Consider the following 21,701-nt stretch of genomic DNA (forward strand, 5'->3'; position numbering starts at 1 on the left):
GTGAGTGAATGGTTTATTATCTTCTTGTCTTAAAGCTTCATGCTGAAGTATGCCATGCAAACAGGAAAAGGTGGCATACATATCATCAATGTAGGTTCACTGAGATTTTACAGTTTGAACACACCCCTGTAACCAAGCTGAAAAAGCAAAAGCAATTCTTTGATAATTTTATCCTATATACATATGTTGCCTTAAAACCCTTTAGCTAAATATTAAATGACTACTTGCCTTTTTAATGTTTTTTTATTAAAAAATAAATCATTTTATTGGGGGCTTTTACAGCTCTTATAATAATCCATACATCAATTGATCTAGTTTTTAAAAAAATCATTTATTGGGGGCTTGTACAATTCTTCTCACAATCCATACATCCATCCATGTGTCAAGCACATATGTACATTGTTGCCATCGTCATTCTCAAAACATTTGCCTTCTACTTGAGCCCTTAATATCAGCTGCTCATTTTCCCCTTCCTCCTCACTCCCCCCTACCTCATGAACCCTTCATAATTCATAAATTATTATTATTTTGTCATATGTTACACTGTCCAACGTCTCCCCTTGCCCTCTTTGCTGCTGTCCATCACCCAGGGAGGAAGCTATACGTATATTCTTGTAATCGGTTCCCCCTTTCTACCCCAAATTACATTCCCTTCACCCTCCAGGCATCGCCACTCTCACCACTGGTCCTGAATGGGTCATCTGTCCTGGATTCCCTGTGTTTCCAGTTCCTATCTGTACCAATGTACCTCCTCTGGTCTAGCCAGACTTGTAAGGTAGAATTGGGATCATGTCAGTAGGGGGGAGGAAGCATTTAAGAACTAGAGGAAAGTTATATGGTTCATCATTGCTACCCTGCACCCTGCCTTTTTAATGTTTAACAGTCTTTTTGTCATGAACAAGTAAGTGGGTTTCACTCTCACTTTGGGGGGAAGCAACGTGACTTTGATTTCTGTTTCTGCATTCTATTGTCTCAGAGCCCTGGTGGCACAACGGTTAAGTACTTGACTGCTGACCAACGGGGTCTCTGGTTTGAACCCACTACTGGCTCCGCAAGAGAAAGGCTGTGGCAGTGACAGCCGCAGGACCCCATGAGGCCGCTTCGAGTTGAAAGTAACTCACCAGCTGTGGCTCTCCTTGGTTTTGGTCTCAATTCACCTGCCCCTTAAGGAAGGTTAGCTTATAGCTGGTTCTTCACAAAGCACCCCATCTCTGTGACTCCTGACTTCCACTCCTCTGTCCTGACTTTCATTCACATGATCATGACCTCCACCTCTTTAATTACTACGCCAGTGCCCTGAAATGGAGTGGCCTGAGCCCTGAATTTTGTGCTCAATCCATCCTGGGCTCACACTTGTATGGATTCCGAGACTCTGAACCAATACTTGAACTTCCTCCTGCTCAGTTTGAAATGTAACACAGCACGATTCCTCCTCCAGGAGGGTATACGTGAGCCGCCCAAGATGCACGCACATACAACACAGCCTCGGCTCTCTACTGCAAAGTTAAGCGAGAATAGGGGAGCAGGGGAGGGTTTCAGGCTATCACAATCTGCTAGTTGCCCTTGATCTCCAGTTAAGTTATTGCAGTGGGGCTAGTTATTAGAAAGCTTCTTGTAATACGCTACTCATAGCATAGGCTTTGCTGTGAAGTTTCAGGGATACGTCCACACTTCTAAATAATTTATGCACATATCTGGCATATCATTAGTGGGGATGAGATGGTGGCCCTTGTTAACGGCTTCCACTTGGTGTCATAGCCATCCCAAAGTCAACATTTCCCAGCTGTTTGCCCTCGTCCCTTCCCCAGATCTGTTTCTCCCTCTGAAGGACCCTGCTGAGGAAGACCCTGTTCCCCACTTGGCTGCTCAGCTTGTCTTCTCTGTCCCCCTCAGTGTCCAGCTTCGAGTGATTAGCTCTCATGTCTCTGTCCCCTGCTGAGGCTGCTGTGTGCCCATCCACTCATTCCGACTCCCGGGGGCCTTACCGGGCAGCGTGGAACTGCCCCGCAGGTGCTCAGACTGGAAGCCTCTACGTTAGCAGCTTGCCTCATCTTCACCCTCCCGCGGAGTGGCTGGTGGGTCTGAACAACCAGTCTTTCAGTTAGTAGCCCGACACTAATCCCCTGAGCCACCAGTACACCAAACCTAACTCACTGCCATCAAGCTAATTCTGGTCATAGAGACCCCATAGGCCAGGGTAGAATTGCCTCTGTCCGGTGCATTTCTGAGACTGAAACTCTATGGGAGTAGAAAGTCTCATCTTTCTCCCGTGGAATTGCTGGTGGTTTTGAACTGCTAACCTTGGGGGTTATCAGCCTAAAGCCTAACCCACTATATCTCCAGCACTGAGTAGAGTTACAGCACTTACACACTTGTAACTCTACACGTGATAAGTTCTTTACCATCTGCCTTCCCATAGTACTGGAAGACCCAGAAGATCGGGGGCCACCTCGATTCTGTTCCTTTCTCTCTTTTTCACACTCAGAAAACACGGATGGACTGACATGACAGGATGACGGTCCCCACGGTGACTTGGAGTTGTTAAGACTGGACGAAATGAAGTTCTTGTGGTTACGTCCGTGGTGTCTGTCTGAGACGCTAAGTGCTAAGTGTAGTGTAATGAACCTAATTATCAAACACCGGGCAGAGAGGTATCTGTTCCCTTTGGTCCAATGACCGACTGACTTTGAGCTGAGGAAGGGGTAAAGTTCAGCGACACAATCTTGGTAGTATATAAAGGTTGGTGGTGGCCAAAGTAATGAAGGGAAATATACGTTAACCTCTCCCATTCTGATGAAGTCAGAATTCATTTTGCAGTGACTTTAAGAATTTCCTCTTCCCTTTGCTTGGAACTGTCTTATTGCTGACTATTATAGTTGAGGTAGCGTATCCAAATTATGCTGTAGCCCAGCGGTAGCTTCTTAAGTGACATTATGTTTGCAGGAGAAATGTAATAAATGTCATACAGACTCCTGTGTTTTCTTTCACGGAGAGCACTCTCCTTAGATGGTTTTTAGGTGGCCATGTAACGGAACACATCGTTAAATCACAAATGTGTATTCTGCTCTATTTGAAGTTATGTTTATCGCTTGCCTTTTACAAAATGGTATGCGAAGATGACACGGAGTCTAAAGACAGCATTATTTTAAGGTGTAAAACAATCCCGCAGCCACCACGTGGGAACGTTGGCGATCTGGCCTTTTCTAAGAATGTATTTCATTGCGTTCTAGCACCGCAGCTCCTCTGGGGATACGCAGGTAGGACAATGCGGTGTTCATGTGAAGCCTGGTGTTCTTGTGTATTTGGTTTTTTGAATCCTGTTGTTTGTCTTTTTCTTTTCCCTTCTGTTTACTCAGTAGCTAGAAATTATGTCAACATCCCCCCCCATTAACTCTTAAAGGAGAGAGGAAACTCTACTGAGGTAGACATTATGAGAAATTCTTGCCATAAAACCATGCGTACAGGACTTGGAAGCATTCATTTCACAGAACATTTTATCTCCAGTGGAACCATTAGACTTTAGTTGGTATTGTGAGCTGTGGTATCTGGTGGGAAAGTATCATATGGACGGATGCCCCTCTACTAGAAGATACACTTACAGTCAGACTTCATGAAGCTCCAGGGGAGACCTCTCTGGGATCTGGGACCTCTGGGTAGCAACAGCTCTGGAGTCTGGCTTAGTGTACTGACGTGGCTGCCGGGGTCAGGGAACGCCAGCTCATGCCCATGAGCCAGTGCAAAGGTGGCTCTTATAAGGCCTGTTTTGTCATTGGGCCAACTGCCATCTTATTTTTTTTAAATAGAAATATTTGATTGAGGGAATTACTTTTCCCACTTCTAGTGTCACTTGGACTGGTGAACTTTCTTCTTAGCGAAAATGTTTCATGGTGACGATTCTTTCTGGAGTCAAGCAACTCTTTTGAGCAGGTTATACCCGCCCAGCCCTTAGGGTGCCCTCTTACACAACGCTGTTGCCGAGCGTTCATTGAAAGCGGCCTACCATGCAGGGTGTCAGGAATGTTCTCAAATGTAGCATGAAAAGATCATGGCATTTCCCACAGACTCTTTGAAGCCAGCCTCATATACGTTAGGTAAGCATTTAAATGTGTAATATGTGGGGTGGGGGTGGGTTGAGGGGCTTCAAAAAGGACATGGAAAAATTCCATGATCTTTCAATTTTCCAGTGAGCTTTGTGACACCCCCCCACCCACCCATCCTCCATCTTTTAGTAAGGTGCAATTAAAGATTTAAGTAGGCGGCCTCAACTTGACCTGATCAAGGGAGGGTCTGAGTCCCCTCTGTGATTTCTCTCAATGACTCGGACGGAGGCTCCTGCTCAAGATGCACCGTGGGCAGTGAGCATCGGCCGCCAGCTCTGCTGCCTGGAAGACATCCGGTCTCCGGGGCTGCCGTTGTGTGGAGAGCCTGTGCGCTGCCCCTCCAAAGGCCTCTCTTCCTCTTCGGCACCTCCCCACCCCCATGTGATTTACCATAAGTCAGCCGACTTATAGGGGACCTCCCCGGAGTTGCACGGGTGTTTTCCTTTTAGCTACAAAGATTTATGTTGCTCCAAACCATGGGTGTGCTTAGGACTCACCAGCCACCAGCACTGCCATGGTCCCTTTCCCCGTGCAAAAGAAGTGGAAAAGGCCAGACGGAGCTCACTCCCAGCCTCACACCATCACGGCAGCCACCGGGTCAGGAGTCAGGCCCAGGAGAGGGAACAAACTCCCACCTACTTCAACCACACAGGTGGCCATCGGGCTTGGTGCCGTCCGATTTCACACAGCTAAACTCGGACTCTAGTCCCGTTTCTGTCCTTCCTTGAGCTTCATACAGAACCCGCACTGCAGCTTGGAATAGGGAATCACCTCTGAGCTTACTGTTTCCATCACGGAGGGATGGGCGGGAGCTCTTTCTAACTTTAATGATAATAGTTGAGTAGCATCCATTCTAGATAGCAGCTCTCTCAAGGAGCAAGTTCAGTACGACAGCACTGCAGTGTTGATACTTCTGAAAGGCTGGGTCACAAATCCACAAAGTCATGTATTGAAGTGCCCTAAAATCATTCTCCTGGCCTGCTGGAGCTGCGGTGCCCCTTCAGTGGCTTTCTGGCTTACGGATGAAGACCTCTCTTTTTTTAGTTAATGTGTACATTTTAGGTAAAAACGGAAGGACTTAAATACAAAACAAACCAGAAACCAGGACTTCAAATTCAAGCGACGCATCAGCTTAGAATAATGTCCTCCTGCATTTTCTCTCTCCTTTATGTTTCAATCTTGTTTCCTCTTTTGAGCATGACTGCCGGGTCTGCTGCATGCTAAGTGTGTGTGTGTGTGTGTGTGTCTGTGTGTGTGCTTCACTGGGATTGTGTCTAAACCTTAACATCAGGCAATTGTCTCCTGAAAGTAGGTATGTATTTTGTAAATGACCAAGTTCAATACAGGAAGATTGGTTAAGATATTTCTGAACATGCATGTCATGTGTCCATCCTTAATGTCCATCAAAGTGCGGTATGTATTCCATGATAGATTTCCGGAGCGTTGTGACTTGAACATCTAACCTCTTTTCCATCCTCAGCACTATGACTTAGATATCCTGTGGTAGTTAATTTGGTTCTATGAGCATTTCTAAAGAGCTGTGTTGTTAAAATGGAATTTTAGAACTTACATTTTAATGCAATTTGTAGATTAAGAAGGCTATCTGAGTCAGACTGCTGGCAAGGTTTTGTAATTTCTTAAACTTTACTAGTTGGCTTGCCCTAGCGGAGTCCTGGTAGCACAGTGGCCAGGAGCTTAGCCGGCAACTAGAAGGTCAGCAGTTCAAACCCTCCCGGGTTCTGCTGGAAAATGAGGGGGGGGGGTACTTGCTTTTCTAAAGTGTATGGCCTTGGAAACCTCAGGGGGTAGCCCCATTCTGCCCTGTAGGATTTCCAACTATGAGTTGGAATCAACTCAGTGGGTGTGGTCTAGGCTTTTGATTTACCTTACCATAGGTGAACAACCTATGAACATATTTGGTTGCATGCTGACTGAATTGCAGGGTGTGTCTGCCCCACCCCTATTTCAGCAGATTTAAATGTGATAATTGTCTTATTGTAGCATGAAAGAGAGGTTTCTTAATGCAAAGTAAACTTACCTTTCTGATGTGCCATTCTCTGCTATAAAGGTGTCCCACTTGGTTTTATATATATATAATTTTATAGGGCCAGAGGTGCCCCATTTTATAACTTTTTTTAAAGTTACCTTTTAAAGGTTTAGGAATTATATGCACCTAAGGAAAAAATGGAATGTTAGTTTCCCACAAGACGGGATTTAGCTCGAGATTCTTTTTTATTTACCTACAGGGACAAATACATACCTATAGCTAGTTTCATTTGTTTCTTCCTGCATGGTAGAAACACAGTGCACTTAGAAATAAACCTTTCATGCTAGACCAATGGCTTCAAAAATCAGCAAAAAAACATGTATCCAAAAAACTCTGACGAGTCTCCCCAGTTTATGAAACCCACAGAGGGAGAGCGGTTCTGTTGAGGGGTCACCATCTGCCTTTGTCACAATTCCCACCTGCTTCTTTCTGAAGGAAGTGGGGGTTGGGGTGGGTGGGAGGGTTTGAAGTACGTCTTAATAGCTGTGTTTAATACCAGGTAAATGCTCCTCTAGGAAGACTGCAGCTATGGTACACATTTAGGGTATATCTAAGGAGCCCTCATGGCGCGACGGGTTAAGCTTTAGGCTGCTAACCTGAAGGTTGGCTGTTCAAACCCACCAGCTGTTCTGTGGGAGAAAGATGAGGCTGTCTGCTTCTGTAAAGGATTCCAGCCTGTGAAACCCTATGGGGCAGTTCTGCTCGGTCCTACCGGGTTGTTATGAGTGGGAATCAGCTCCCTGGCAGCGGAGACAAGGAGCAGTTTATAGACTTCCCACTGCTCTTTTTCCGTACGAGAGAAATCAAGTTCAGAAGGATTACATTATATGTCAATGACATATCTCGTTAATGGTAGAAAGAAAACTCATAGGAAACTCCTTGTCTCAAGGTCAGAAGGTCTGAGTCTTAGACTACAATGCTCTGCCCTCTGACACCAGAGCCCGTCTCTTTGCACTGGGCTCCACACGACTTCCAGGATGTCACGAGATGACACAATCCGATCAAAAGCCATTCTCTCTGCGTGTGCTTATAAAGCACCCACCCCGAAACACCGAGGTGTGTGTATCAGCCCAATCTGCTTTTTCTTCAGTGCTCTTATTTGAGGCCAAGTTGACTATATATCAAGTAACTTGTAGTTATGTTGATTCGCCTGCAGAGTATTCTATGATATTTTTAAAAAACACATTTAAATGTGTATTTCAAACGCTGATTTTTAAATGAGCACTTTCAAGGAGGGATTCCTCCTCCCTTGTCTCTACAAAGGGATTGATGTATGGATTCTCTATCACCATTATTTAAAAATCTTTTAGCCTTTTCATGCCACATTTGTGCATTTTAAAAAATGCAGTATGCTTGCCCCCCCTGTCCTATGGGATCTCTGAGAATAGGCGTTTGAACGCCTCCGGCGAGTCCTTTGCAATCATCACCTTTCTGTGTGTGATTTGCAGGAAGGCCCTGTACTCAGCTGCAGCTTCTAAACCCGGAACGATTTGCACGGCTTCTCAAAGAAGTGATGAATACCCTCTGGCCGGGCCGAGACCTGCTCGTTCAATGGCACCCCTTCAGTGAGGACAGACATCACCCCCCTGCTGCGTGGCTCCAGATGGTCTGGAAGACCCTCTACATTCACTTTCCAGAGGACTTGTCTCTATTTGAAGAGATGCCACTGATCCCCAGAACGGCTCTCGAAGAAGGCCAGGCGTGTGTGGACCTCATCCGACTCAGGATCCCATCATTTGTTATTTTGGATGATGATGCGGAAGCACAGCTTCCAGACCTTTTAGCCGACATTGTTCAGAAGCTCGGAGGGATCGTCCTTCAACGACTGGAGGCCGCCATCCAGCATCCGCTGATTAAGAAGTACGTGCATTCTCCACTGCCCAGTGCTGTGTTGCAGATCATGGAGAAGATGCCCACGCCCAAGCTGTGCAACCAGATTGCTTCGCTACTTCCAACGCACAAAGATGCCCTGAGGAAGTTCTTCGCGAGTTTAACGGATGTCAGTGAGAAGGAGAAAAGGATAATCCAGGAATTACCTATATTCCAGAGGGTGAACCACTCGTCTGGCCAGGGCGTGTCCTCTTACGCCAAATTGAAAGGCTGCAAAGTCTTGCACCATACTGCCAAGCTCCCGCCCAACCTACGCCTTTCTCTCTCCATAATCGACGGCAGCGACGGGGCCACGATTCGCTTGGCAAACATGCTGAAAACAGAGAAGCTGAGGACCACGAGCTGCTTAAAGCTGGTTTTGAAAGACATCGACAATGCCTTTTATCCACCCGAAGAGCTAAAGCAGCTGATGTTATGGGTCCTTGAGAATCTGTCCTCCCTTAAGAAGGAGAATGCAAATGTGATCCAGTGGTTGGTGCCCTTGAAATTCATGCAGAGTCCTCAGGAGCGGATGGTGGCTGCCAGTGAACTCTTCGACCCTGATCTAGAAGTACTGCAGGACCTCTTTTATAGCGAAGAAGAAACCCATTTCCCGCCTTCAGGTTTTACCTCACCGGACGTGCTTCATTCTCTAAGACAGATCGGCTTAAAAAACGAAGCCGGCCTCAAAGAGCAAGACATGGTGCAAGTGGCGGAGAGGATCGCAGCCCTGCAGGCCAGTTCTTGTCCGAATCAGGAGGCTCTCTTAAAGAAAGCCAAGACTCTCCTGCTGGTTTTACATAAGAACCACGCCTTGCTGCAGTCGTCGGAAGGGAAGATGACCCTGAAGAAACTAAAGTGGGTGCCGGCCTGCAAGGACCGGCCTCCAAATTATCCAGGGTCATTAGTCTGGAGGGGCGACCTCTGCGACCTCTGCGCACCGCCAGACATGTGCGATGCCGCTCACGCCATTCTGGTCGGCTCATCGGTCCCCCTCGTTGAGAGTGTCCACGGGGACTTGGAAGAAGCACTAGGCATTTTCACAAAACCCAGCATCCAGGCTGTCTTAAAACACTTCAAAGTCGTCGTGGATTGGTACACGTCGAAGACCTTCAGCGATGAAGACTACTACCAGTTCCAGCACATCTTGCTCGAAATTTACGGGTTCATGCACGAGCATCTCGACGAAGGCAAAGATTCCTTTCGGGCCTTAACGTTTCCTTGGGTCTGGACCGGTAAGAAGTTTTGCCCCCTTGCCCAAGCCGTGATACAACCCATCCACGACCTGGACCTCCAGCCTTATCTGCACAGCGTGCCTAAAACCATGGCCAAGTTCCACCAGCTGTTCAAAGCCTGTGGGTCTATCGAGGAGCTGACGTCCGACCACATTTCCATGGTCATCCAGAAGGTCTATCGCAAGAGCGACGAAGAGCTCGGCGAACAGGAGAGCAAGCAGCACCTCCACCTCATGCTGAACATCATCAGATGGCTGTACAGCAGTCAGATCCCAGCCAGCCCCAACACGCCGGTCCCCATACACCACAGCAAAAGCCCTTCCAAGCTCGTCATGAAGCCCATTCACGAGTGCTGCTACTGCGACATCAAAGTCGACGACCTCAACGACCTGCTGGAAGACGCGGTGGAGCCCATCATTCTGGTGCACGAGGACATACCCATGAAGACCGCCGAGTGGCTGAAGGTCCCCTGCCTCAGCACAAGACTCATCAATCCCGAGAACATGGGCTTCGAGCAGTCGGGGCAGCGAGAGCCGCTCACGGTCCGGATAAAAAACATCCTGGAGGAATACCCTTCCGTGTCCGACATCTTCAAGGAGCTCCTGCAGAATGCCGACGATGCCAATGCCAGCGAGTGCAGCTTCATGATTGACCTGAGGAGGAACATGGACATACGGGAGAACCTCCTGGATCCTGGCATGGCAGCCTGCCACGGCCCCGCTCTCTGGTCCTTCAACAATTCCGAGTTCTCCGACTCGGATTTCCTGAATATCACCAGGCTGGGGGAGTCCTTAAAGAGAGGGGAGGTGGACAAGGTCGGGAAATTCGGCCTGGGCTTCAATTCCGTGTACCACATCACCGATATTCCCATCATCATGAGCCGGGAATTCATGATCATGTTCGATCCCAACATCAACCACATCAGCAAGCACATTAAAGACAAATCTAACCCCGGCATCAAGATCAACTGGAGTAAGCAACAGAAACGCTTGCGCAAGTTTCCCAACCAGTTCAAGCCCTTCATTGATGTGTTTGGCTGCCAGCTGCCGCTGACGGTGGAGGCACCCTACAGCTACAAGGGGACCCTCTTCCGGCTTTCCTTCCGGACGCAGCAGGAAGCCAAGGTGAGCGAAGTCAGCGGCACGTGCTACAACACGGCGGACATTTACTCGCTCGTGGACGAGTTCAGCCTCTGCGGGCACAGGCTGATCCTCTTCACGCAGAGCGTGCACTCCATGCACTTGAAATACTTGAAGATCGAGGAGACCAATCCCAACTTGGCCCAGGATACCATCATCATCAAAAAGCAGCACTGCGCCTCCAAAGCCCTGCCGGCGCCCGCCGTCAGCGTTCTCAAGGAAGCCGCCAAGCTGATGAAGACTTGCAACGGCAGCAGCAAAAAGCTCCCCGCCGCCGCCGACGCGCCCAAGGCGGCCTGCATCCTCCAGATCACCGTGGAGGAGTTCCACCATGTGTTCAGGAGGATCGCCGATTTGCACTCACCCCTCTTCCGGGGCTCGGACGAGGACCCTGCCACCATCTTCGAGATGGCGAGAGCCGGCCAGGCCAAGAAGCCACCGGCGTCAGACGAGCTGCCGCAGAAGACCGTGGAGTCCACCACGTGGCTCCTGTGCTCTTGCATGGACACCGGGGACGCGCTCAAGTTCTCCCTGAGCGAAAGCGGAAGGAGGCTGGGGCTCGTTCCCTGTGGTTCCGTGGGCGTGCTGCTCTCCGAAGCGCAGGACCAGAAGTGGCTGGTGAAGCCGCACGTGGGCGAAGTCTTCTGCTATCTACCTCTGCGCATAAAAACCGGCCTGCCCGTCCACATCAACGGGTGCTTTGCGGTGACCTCCAATCGGAAGGAGATCTGGAAGACGGACACAAAGGGGCGGTGGAACGCCACCTTCATGAGGCACGTGGTGGTGAGAGCCTATCTGGAGGCTCTCAGCATCCTGCGGGACCTGGCCGTGGCCGGGGAGCTGGTGGACTACACGTACCACATGGTGTGGCCCGACCCCGAGCTGGTGCACGACGACTTCTCCGTCCTCTGCCACGGCTTCTATGAAGACATCGCCCATGGCAAAGGCAAGGAGCTGACCCGGGTCTTCTCGGACGGCTCGACGTGGGTCTCCATGAAGAATGCCAGGTTCCTGGACGACGCGATACTCCAGAGAAAGGACGTGGGCCCCGCAGCCTTCAGGATATTTTTGAAATACCTCAAGAAGACCGGCTCTAAAAACCTCTGTGCTGTTGAGCTCCCTGCGGCCGTCAAGCGGGGTTTCGAGGCGGCGGGCTGCAGGCAGATACTCCTGGAGAACACCTTTTCCGAGAAGCAGTTCTTCTCTGAAGTGTTTTTCCCAAACATCCGAGAGATCGAGGCCCGCTTTCGCGATCCCTTAATGAACTTTGTCCTGAACGAGAAAATCGACGAGTTCTCGGGGATCTTGCGGGTCACGCCCTGCATCCCCTGCTCGCTGGAGGGCCACCCCCTGGTCTTGCCCTCCAGGCTGATCCACCCAGAGGGGCGGGTGGCCAAGCTGTTTGACACCAAGGACGGGCGGTTCCCTTACGGCTCCACGCAGGATTACCTGAACCCCATCATTTTGATCAAGCTGGTCCAGCTGGGGATGGCGAAGGACGACATCCTGTGGGACGACATGCTGGAGCGAGCGGAGTCGGTCGCCACCATCAACAAAAGCGACCACGCGGCGGCCTGCCTGCGGAGCAGCATCCTGCTCAGCCTAATTGACGAGAAGCTCAAAATCAGGGACCCCCGAGCCAAGGACTTCGCTGCGCGGTACCAAACCATCCCCTTCCTGCCCTTTCTTAGCAAGCCCGCCGGCTTCTCCCTCGAGTGGCGAGGCAACCGCTTCAAGCCTGAAACCATGTTCGCCGCCACCGAGCTCTACACGGCCGAGCACCAGGATGTGGTGTGTCTCCTGCAGCCGATCCTCAATGAGAACTCCCCGGCCTTCCGGGGCTGTGGCTCGATGTCCCTGGCCGTCAAAGAGTTCCTGGGCTTGCTGAAGAAGCCCACCGTGGAGCTGGTCATCGACCAGTTGAAAGAAGTGGCCAAGTCGGTGGAGGACGGCATCACCCTCTACCAGGAGAATATCACCAACGCCTGCTACAAGTACGTGCACGAGGCCCTGGCGCAGAGCGACGCCGTGAGGTCGTCGATCGTGGACACGCTGAAGCCACGCGCCTTCATTCTGGTCGAGAGCGCCTACGTGACCCCCGACAAGGTCGCCTTCCACCTGAACTTCGAGGCAGCGCCCTACCTCCACCAGCTGCCCAACAAGTACAGAAACAACTTCCGCGAGCTGTTTGAGGGCGTGGGGGTGCGCCCGTCGTTCACCGTGGAGGATTTCGCCCGGGTCCTGGAGGCCGTGGACCAGGAGAGGGGCGACAAGCCCATCACCGAGGAGAAGTTCCAGCTCTGTCGGCGCATCGTCAGCGAAGGGGTGTGGGGCCTCATCAGGGAGAAGAAGCCCGAGTTCTGCGAGAAGAAGTACGGCAAGCTCTTACTGCCGGACACCAACCTGGCCCTCCTCCCCGCCAGGGCGCTGTGCTACAATGACTGCCCGTGGATCGACGTGAAGGACTCCAGCGTCAAGTACTGCCACGCGGACATACCCCGCGAGGTGGCCGTCAAGCTGGGGGCTGTCCCGAAGCGCCACAAAGCCCTGGAGAGGTACGCCTCCAATGTGTGCTTCACCGCCCCGGGCACCGAGTTTGGGCAGAAGGAGAAGCTGACGAGCAGGATCAAGAGCATCCTGAACGCCTACCCGTCCGAGAAGGAGATGCTGAAGGAGCTGCTGCAGAACGCCGACGACGCCAAGGCCACCGAGGTCTGCTTCGTCTTCGACCCGCGGCAGCACCCCGTGGACCGGATCTTCGACGACAAGTGGGCGCCGCTGCAGGGGCCCGCCCTGTGTGTGTACAACAACCAGCCCTTCACGGAGGACGACGTCCGCGGCATCCAGAACCTGGGCAAGGGCACCAAGGAGGGCAACCCGGGCAAGACGGGCCAGTACGGGATCGGCTTCAACTCCGTGTACCACCTCACCGACTGCCCCTCCTTCATCTCCGGCAACGACATCCTGTGCATCTTCGACCCCCACGCCCGCTACGCCCCGGGAGCCACATCCGTCAGCCCCGGGCGCATGTTCCGGGACCTGGACGAGGACTTCCGGACGCAGTTCTCCGACGTCCTGGACCTCTACCTGGGGGGCCACTTCCAGCTGGACAACTGCACCATGTTCCGGTTCCCCCTCCGCAACGCGGACATGGCCAAGGTCTCGGAGATCTCCTCTGTCCCGTCCTCGGACCGCATGGTCCAGAATCTCCTGGACAAGCTGCGCTCGGACGGGGCGGAGCTCCTCATGTTTCTGAACCACATGGAGAAGATTTCCATCTGCGAGATCGACAAGGCGAGCGGCGCCCTCCGCGTGCTGTACTCGGTGAAGGGCCGGATCACCGATGGGGACCGGCTGAAGAGGAAGCAGTTCCACGCCTCGGTCATGGACAGCGTGGCCAAGAAGAGGCAGCTCCGAGACATCCCCGTCCAGCAGATCACCTACAGCCTGGACACGGAGGACTCGGAGGGGAACCTCACCACCTGGCTGGTCTGCAACCGGTCCGGCTTCTCCAGCATGGACAAGGTGTCCAAGAGCGTCGTGTCGGCCCACAAGAACCAAGATATCACCCTTTTCCCTCGGGGCGGAGTAGCCGCCTGCATCACCCACAACTACAAGAAGCCCCACCGGGCCTTCTGCTTCCTGCCCCTCGCCCTGGAGACGGGGCTGCCCTTCCACGTGAACGGCCACTTCGCGCTGGACTCGGCGCGGAGGAACCTGTGGCGGGACGACAACGGGGTGGGCGTCCGCAGCGACTGGAACAGCAGCCTGATGACGGCCGTGATCGCGCCGGCTTATGTGGAGCTGCTCACCCAGTTAAAGAGGCGCTACTTCCCGGGCCCCGACCCCACCATGTCGGTCCTGCAGAACACGCCCATTCACGTGGTCAAGGACACCTTGAAGAAGTTCCTGTCCTTCTTCCCCGTCAACCGGCTGGACCTGCAGCCCGACCTCTACTGCCTGGTGAAAGCCCTGTACAGCTGCATCCACGAAGACATGAAGCGCCTCCTGCCCGTGGTGCGGGCCCCGAACATCGACGGCGCCGACCTGCACTCGGCCGTCATCATCACCTGGATCAACATGGCCACCGCCCACAAGACACGGCCCTTCTTCGACAACCTGCTCCAGGACGAGCTGCAGCACCTGAAGAACGCGGACTACAACATCACCACCCGCAAGACGGTGGCGGAGAACGTCTACCGGCTCAAGCATCTCCTGCTGGAGATTGGCTTCAACCTGGTTTACAACTGCGACGAGACGGCCAACCTCTACCACTGCCTCGTCGACGCGGACATCCCCGTGAGCTACGTCACCCCGGCCGACGTCCGGGCCTTCCTGATGACCTTCTCCTCTGCCGACACCACCTGCCACATCGGGAAGCTGCCCTGCCGCCTGCAGCAGACCAACCTGAAGCTCTTCCACAGCCTGAAGCTCCTGGTTGACTACTGCTTCAAGGACGCAGAAGAGAGTGAGATTGAGGTGGAGGGGCTGCCCCTCCTCATCACCCTGGACAGCGTCCTGCAGACTTTCGACGCCAAGCGCCCCAAGTTCCTCACCACCTACCACGAGCTGATCCCGTCCCGCAAAGACCAGTTCATGAACACGTTGTATCTGAAGTACAGTCACATCCTGCTGAGCTGCCGCGTCGCCAAAGTGTTCGACATGTCCAGCTTCGCCGACCTGCTGCCCTCGGTGCTGCCCCGGGAATACAAGACCAAAAGCTGCACGCGCTGGAAGGACAACTTCGCCAGCGAGGCCTGGCTCAAGAACGCCTGGCACTTCATCAGCGAGTCGGTCAGCGGGAAAGACGACCAGGAGGAAGCGCAGCCCGCCTTCGACGTCGTCGTTGACACCCTGAAGGACTGGGCGCTGCTTCCGGGCACCAAGTTCACCGTCTCCGCCAACCAGCTCGTGGTCCCGGAAGGCGACGTCCTGCTCCCTCTGAGCCTGATGCACATCGCAGTCTTCCCAAACGCCCAGACCGACAAAGTCTTCCATGCCCTGATGAAAGCCGGCTGCATCCAGCTCGCCCTGAACAAGATCTGCTCCAAAGACAGCGCCTTCGTCCCCCTGCTGTCGGGCCACACGGCGAACATCGAGAGCCCCGGCAGCATCTTGAAGGCCGTGCACTACATGGTCCAGACCTCCACCTTTCGCACTGAGAAGCTGGGCGAGAACGACTTTGAGGCGCTTCTGATGTACTTCAACTGTCACCTGAGCCACCTGATGTCTCAAGACGACATCAGAGTCTTGAAGTCCCTCCCCTGTTACCGATCCATCAGCGGCCGGTACATGAGCACTGCGAAGTTTGGGACCTGCTACGTGCTGACCAAGAGCATCCCTTCGGCCGAAGTGGAGAAGTGGACGCAGTCCTCGTCGTCCGCTTTCCTCGAGGAGAAAGTCCACCTACGGGAGCTCTACGCGCTGGTGGGCTGCGTCCCCGTGGATGACCTGGAGGTGTACTTGAAGCACCTCTTACCCAAAATCGAGAACCTCTCGTACGATGCAAAGCTGGAGCACCTGATCTATCTTAAGAACAGACTTTCTGGCATCGAGGAAACGTCGGAGATCAAGGAGCAGCTGTTTGAAAAGCTGGAAAGCCTACTGGTCATCCACGACGCCAACGGGCGGCTCAGGCAGGCCAAGCATTTCTACGACCGAACCGTGAGGGTGTTTGAGGTCATGCTGCCCGAAAAGCTGTTCATTCCGAAGGATTTCTTCAAGAGGCTGGAGCAACTCATGAAGCCCAAGAACCAGGCTGCCTTCATGACCTCCTGGGTGGAGTTCCTCAGAAACATCGGCCTGAAACACGTGCTCTCGCAGCAGCAGTTGCTGCAGTTTGCCAAGGAGATCAGCGTGCGAGCCAACACGGAGAACTGGTCCAAGGAAACCTTGCAGAACACAGTGGACATCCTCCTCCATCACATATTTCAGGAGCGCACGGACCTGCTCTCGGGGAATTTCCTGAAAGAACTGTCCCTGGTACCCTTCCTGTGTCCCGAGAGGGCGCCGGCTGAGTTCATTCGCTTCCACCCGCAGTACCAAGAGGTGAACGGGACCCTTCCCCTTATCAAGTTCAACGGGGCCCAGGTCAACCCTAAGTTCAAGCAGTGCGACGTGCTGCAGCTGCTGTGGACCTCCTGCCCTATCCTCCCGGAGAAGGCGACGCCCTTGGCCATCCGAGAGCAAGAAGGCAGTGAACTCGGCCCCCAGGAGCAGCTGGAGCAAGTGCTGAGCCTGCTCAACGTGAACTCGGACCCCCCCCTCGACAAGGTCATCAACAACTGCAGGAACGTGTGCAACATTACGACCCTGGACGAAGACATGGTGAAGACCAGAGCCAAGGTCTTGCGGAGCATCTATGAGTTTCTCAGCGCAGACAAGAGGGAGTTCCGCTTCCAGCTGCGGGGAGTTACCTTCGTGATGGTGGAAGACGGCTGGAAGCTCCTGAAGCCGGAGGAGGTCGTGATCAACCTGGAGAACGAGTCCGATTTCAAACCCTATTTGTACAAGCTGCCTCTGGAGCTCGGCACGTTTCACCAGCTGTTCAAACACCTCGGCACCGAAGATGTCATTTCCACCAAGCAGTACGTGGAGGTGTTGAGCCGCATCTTCAAGAATTCCGAGGGAAAGCAATTGGATCCCAACGAAATGCGGACGGTGAAGAGGGTCGTCTCCGGCCTCTTCAAGAGCCTCCAAAACGACTCCGTCAAGGTCAGAAGCGACCTTGAGAATGCTCGGGACCTGGTCCTGTACCTGCCCAGCCAGGGCGGGCGGCTGGTGAAGTCCAGCATCCTGGTGTTTGACGACGCGCCGCATTACAAGAGTCGGATCCAGGGCAACATCGGTGTCCAGATGCTGGTGGACCTCAGCCAGTGTTACTTGGGGAAGGACCACGGCTTCCACACGAAGCTGATCATGCTCTTCCCCCAAAAGCTCAGGCCCCGCCTGCTGAGCAGCATCCTGGAAGAGCAGCTGGACGAAGAGACCCCCAAAGTCTGCCAGTTCGGCGCCCTGTGCTCTCTGCAGGGGAGGCTGCAGCTGCTCCTGTCGTCCGAGCAGTTCATCACGGGGCTGATCCGCATCATGAAGCACGAAAACGACAACGCGTTCCTGGCCAACGAGGAGAAGGCCGTCAAACTCTGCAAGGCCCTCCGGGAAGGCCTGAAGGTCTCCTGCTTCGAGAAGCTCCAAACCACGCTGCGCGTCAAAGGCTTCAATCCCATCCCCCACAGCAGGAGCGAGACCTTCGCCTTCCTGAAGCGGCTCGGCAACGCCGTGATTCTGCTCTACATCCAGCACTCGGACAGCAAGGACATTAACTTCCTCCTGGCGCTGGCCATGACGCTCAAGTCGGCCACCGACAACCTCATCTCCGACACCTCCTATCTGATTGCCATGCTGGGCTGCAACGACATCTACAGGATCAGCGAGAAACTGGACAGCCTAGGTGTGAAGTACGACTCGTCGGAGCCATCCACGCTGGAGCTCCCCATGCCTGGCACCCCCATTCCCGCCGAGATCCACTACACCCTGCTCATGGACCCGATGAACGTCTTCTACCCCGGAGAGTACGTGGGCTACCTGGTGGATGCGGAAGGCGGCGACATCTACGGCTCCTACCAGCCCACGTACACCTACGCCATCATCGTCCAGGAGGTGGTGCGAGAGGACGGGGACAGCTGCAGCTTCCTGGGGAAGATCTATCAGATCGACATCGGCTACAGCGAGTACAAGATCGTCAGCTCTCTTGACCTGTACAAGTTCTCCCGGCCGGACGAAAATGCTCACAGCCGGGAGAGCGCTCCGTCCACCCCGACTAGCCCGACGGAGTTCCTGGCCCCCGGCGTTCGGAGCATCCCCTCGCTCTTCTCCTCCTCCAGGGAGACCCCCAAGGCCCCTGCTTCCAAGCACCATTCCCCCAAGAAGCTGAAGACTCCCTCCCTGCCGGAGATCCTCAAGGAGGTGACGTCCGTGGTGGAGCAGGCCTGGAAGCTGCCGGAGCCCGAGAGAAAGAAGATCATCCGGCGGCTCTATCTGAAGTGGCACCCGGACAAGAACCCCGAGAACCACGACATGGCCAACGAGGTCTTCAAGCATCTGCAGAACGAGATCAACAGGCTGGAGAAGCAGGCCTTTCACGACCAGAACGCAGACCGAGCCTCCCGGCGCACCTTCTCCACGTCGGCCTCCCGCTTCCAGTCGGACAAGTACTCCTTCCAACGGTTCTACACCTCCTGGAACCAGGAGGCCACGAGTCACAAGTCTGAGAGACAGCAGCAGAGAGGAGACAGGGGCCCGCCCCCGACCGCCGGGCAGACCTACTCCCAGAGGTTCTTCGTGCCCCCCACCTTCAAGTCCATCGGCAACCCCGTGGAAGCCCGCAGGTGGCTGAGGCAAGCCAGGGCCAACTTTTCGGCCGCTAGAAACGACCTCCACAAAAACGCCAACGAGTGGGTCTGCTTCAAGTGCTACCTTGCCACCAAGCTGGCCCTGATTGCGGCCGACTACGCCGTGCGGGGCAAGTCCGACAAGGACGTGAAGCCCACCGCCCTGGCGCAGAAGATCGAGGAGTACAGCCAGCAGCTGGAGGGGCTGACCAGCGACGTCCACACCCTGGAGGCCTACGGCGTGGACAGCCTGAAGACGCGCTACCCGGACTTACTGCCCTTCCCCCAGATCCCCAACGACAGGTTCACCTCCGAGGTGGCGATGAGGGTGATGGAGTGCACCGCGTGCATCATCATCAAGCTGGAGAATTTCATACAGCAGAAGGTGTGAGGCGCTTCCGGAGCCAGCCGGGCGGGGGGGCTCTCTGCACAGGAGCGGGAGGCACAGGCGGGCCGCGCCGCGTCCCCTTCAGCTTCACCCACCACCGCCGGCCACCTCTCCCGCCGGAAACCGTGAAGCGCATGGCAGACGGCTCTGCAAGGGGGGCTTGACGCATCAGGCAAACCGTAGCTGGAGGCGAAGAGACGTTGTTTGTGGAGAAGGTGGCGCGGACGGGGAGGGCGCTGGCTGGACCCCAGGGGAGCTAAGGACAGCGCGTCATTGCCGTGCACTTTACATAACCAAAGCTTCTGCGGTCTCTTCCACGCCAGTCTGTCTGTGTGATGTCTCGGGTCAGGAGGAGGTTAATGTCACGTCTGTCACGTGCTGTTGTTGGAGGAGCTAATGAGACACTGGACAGACGGATCATTAGGTTTAAACAAGTGAGGGAGTTTCAGTCCTTGGAGTTTAGCTGCTGCTGCTTTTTTTTTTTTTTAAATTAAAATGGATCCTCTTTGGGATGCACTGTTTTTTTAATCAGCTGGATCTGATCATGAATGTGTTGCAACATTACATCTTCATTACTCGGTGTATTTAAAACCAATCAACCAAGGTACAGCATTCTAATCCTGAATATGACTTGATTGAGAGTAGGCAGATAGAACTTTCCGGAGTGCTCCCAGTGCGCTTGGCGTCTTTGATTTTCCCAAACGTTTACAGGTCTCCCAGTTGATGGGGATTGCGCAGGGGGAGACTCGACGTGGTGGCCGGTCAGCACCGTCGACTCACCAATCCACGGTCAGAAACGCCCGCTGTCCGTCGTGCCCAGAGTCAGAGTCCCCCCCCCCCCCCCCGTGTCACTGTGTGTGTGGTGCAGGTTGAAGGGGATCCCGAAGACTCCTGTCAGGTCTTCACGGTGCTGCAGATTAACAAATAAAATGTCTTTCAGTATGGCACTTGGTGGGATTTTTTTTTCTTTCTTTCTTCCCCCTCTCTAACTTTAAAAACAAAACAAAGTTGTAGAATACTTGTGAGAAATATCCAGTTGCTTTATTTAAGAAAAGAATGGATTCTGAGCTGTCTCGCCCGCTGGCCCACGAACGAATGATTCAGAAAGGCATCTGCTCTTTGGCAAGCTCAAGCACTGTGCACACTCATGAACACGTTTCCATTTGTAGAAAGCACAAGAAAGACAGATCCCGACCATGAGCTCATGGAAGCGTACCGACTGTAAATGATGCTAAATGTATTCATTATATGCAACGAAGGGCTTAGGGAATATGCTAAGCCTTTCTTTTTTACTGTTGTTGGTAAAAAAAAGGAATGCCTGCGCCTCAAATATTGTATTGCTTCTGGTTGTGAAGCCATGTAATTATTTCTGCTGTTCTATTAAGTGCCATAATTTTAATAAACTAAAGATGTACATACAGAGCCCTTGTAACTGGTGTTTCCCGCAAAAGCTCTCAGGTTGGCTTCCACCTGTGAGCTCCCTGCATGCATGAGACCTGGTGAGTGTGTATGTGTGGATGCGTACCAGAACGTGACTTTCTCGGGGGTTCTCTTGCTGACTTGTAAGTCGGCCTGCTTTTCACGATTGGCTGGCCGTGGAGCGCTAGGTCTGCACCAGGTTTCTTAGCTGTCCTTGATTTGGTTCGGTGTTTCTGTCACTCTTTCAAGTCTATGTATTTGAAACCGGGTACGTGAGCCGCGGCTCTCACGTGGGTGGAGAGCTGAGTTGCTTGCCCGAGTCTAACTCCATGCTTGAAGCCCTAGTGGGAGGAAACTCTGGCGGCACAGCGGGTTACTCATTGAGCTGCTAACTGACAGGTTGGCAGTTTGAGACCCTCGGCCGCCCTGAGGGAGAAAGATGAGGCTGGCTGTTCCCATAAAGATTAAAGCCTCCAGAGGGTGGATGGGGGCCAACTTGAGTGAGGGAGGGGAGGAGAGACAATATCCTGAAAGAGAGATGGGAATGAGGGGTGGTTGGTGGGTGGGTGGGGATGGGGCCGGTCAAGGGGAGGGTTGATAAATTAGTTGTCTGACGGTGTTGAATGCAAAAAACGACGATCTAATATATAAACCCCCATCGAATTCACAACAGAGCACTAATTAGAAAAAAAAGGAGAAGATTAACAGACGGAGAAGCTCTATGGAGTCCCAGGCAGTGGGTTTGGTTCGGTTTTTATTATACCCGAGACTCAGGTCTTTAAAGTTAAATGGACAAGGACTAAGAGCTCTCTGTGACCTGAGGCCTCTGTGTCCACCTACACCCTGGGACTTCAGCCCTCGGAGACTTTTAGCTTTGGAGCTAAGATTTAGCACTCGTGTTTGGGTGTTAAAGTCGACACCGAAAGCCTAGCCTGGCTGTCATGATAGTCGACCAGATGAATGCGAGCTTCATGGTTTTCTAGACTTTTCTCTTTCTTCTGAAGTACAGAGGCAACAGCCCTGTACCTATATCCCTTGGACCCAGAAGTGTTTCAGAATTCGGATTTTTAGGCAGTTAATACAAATATTTCTAATTTTGCCACCAGGGGAATGA

General features: G+C 53.1%; 1 protein-coding gene across 2 annotated transcripts in view; it reads left to right on the forward strand.

Moving 5' to 3' along the window:
- SACS (sacsin molecular chaperone) overlaps nucleotides 1-20,590 on the forward strand; it is a 45,159-nt gene extending 24,569 nt beyond the window's left edge. For both annotated transcript variants that reach the window (XM_075562824.1, XM_075562825.1), the window contains one exon: nucleotides 7,596-20,590. In XM_075562824.1, the coding sequence (XP_075418939.1) occupies nucleotides 7,596-19,171 (11,576 nt within the window). In that variant the 3' untranslated portion in view covers nucleotides 19,172-20,590. The remainder of the gene's footprint in view (nucleotides 1-7,595) is intronic.
- The last annotated feature ends 1,111 nt before the right edge of the window (nucleotides 20,591-21,701 follow it).

The sequence above is a fragment of the Tenrec ecaudatus genome, chromosome 11, assembly GCF_050624435.1.
Source record: "Tenrec ecaudatus isolate mTenEca1 chromosome 11, mTenEca1.hap1, whole genome shotgun sequence".
Lineage (NCBI taxonomy): Eukaryota > Metazoa > Chordata > Mammalia > Afrosoricida > Tenrecidae > Tenrec > Tenrec ecaudatus.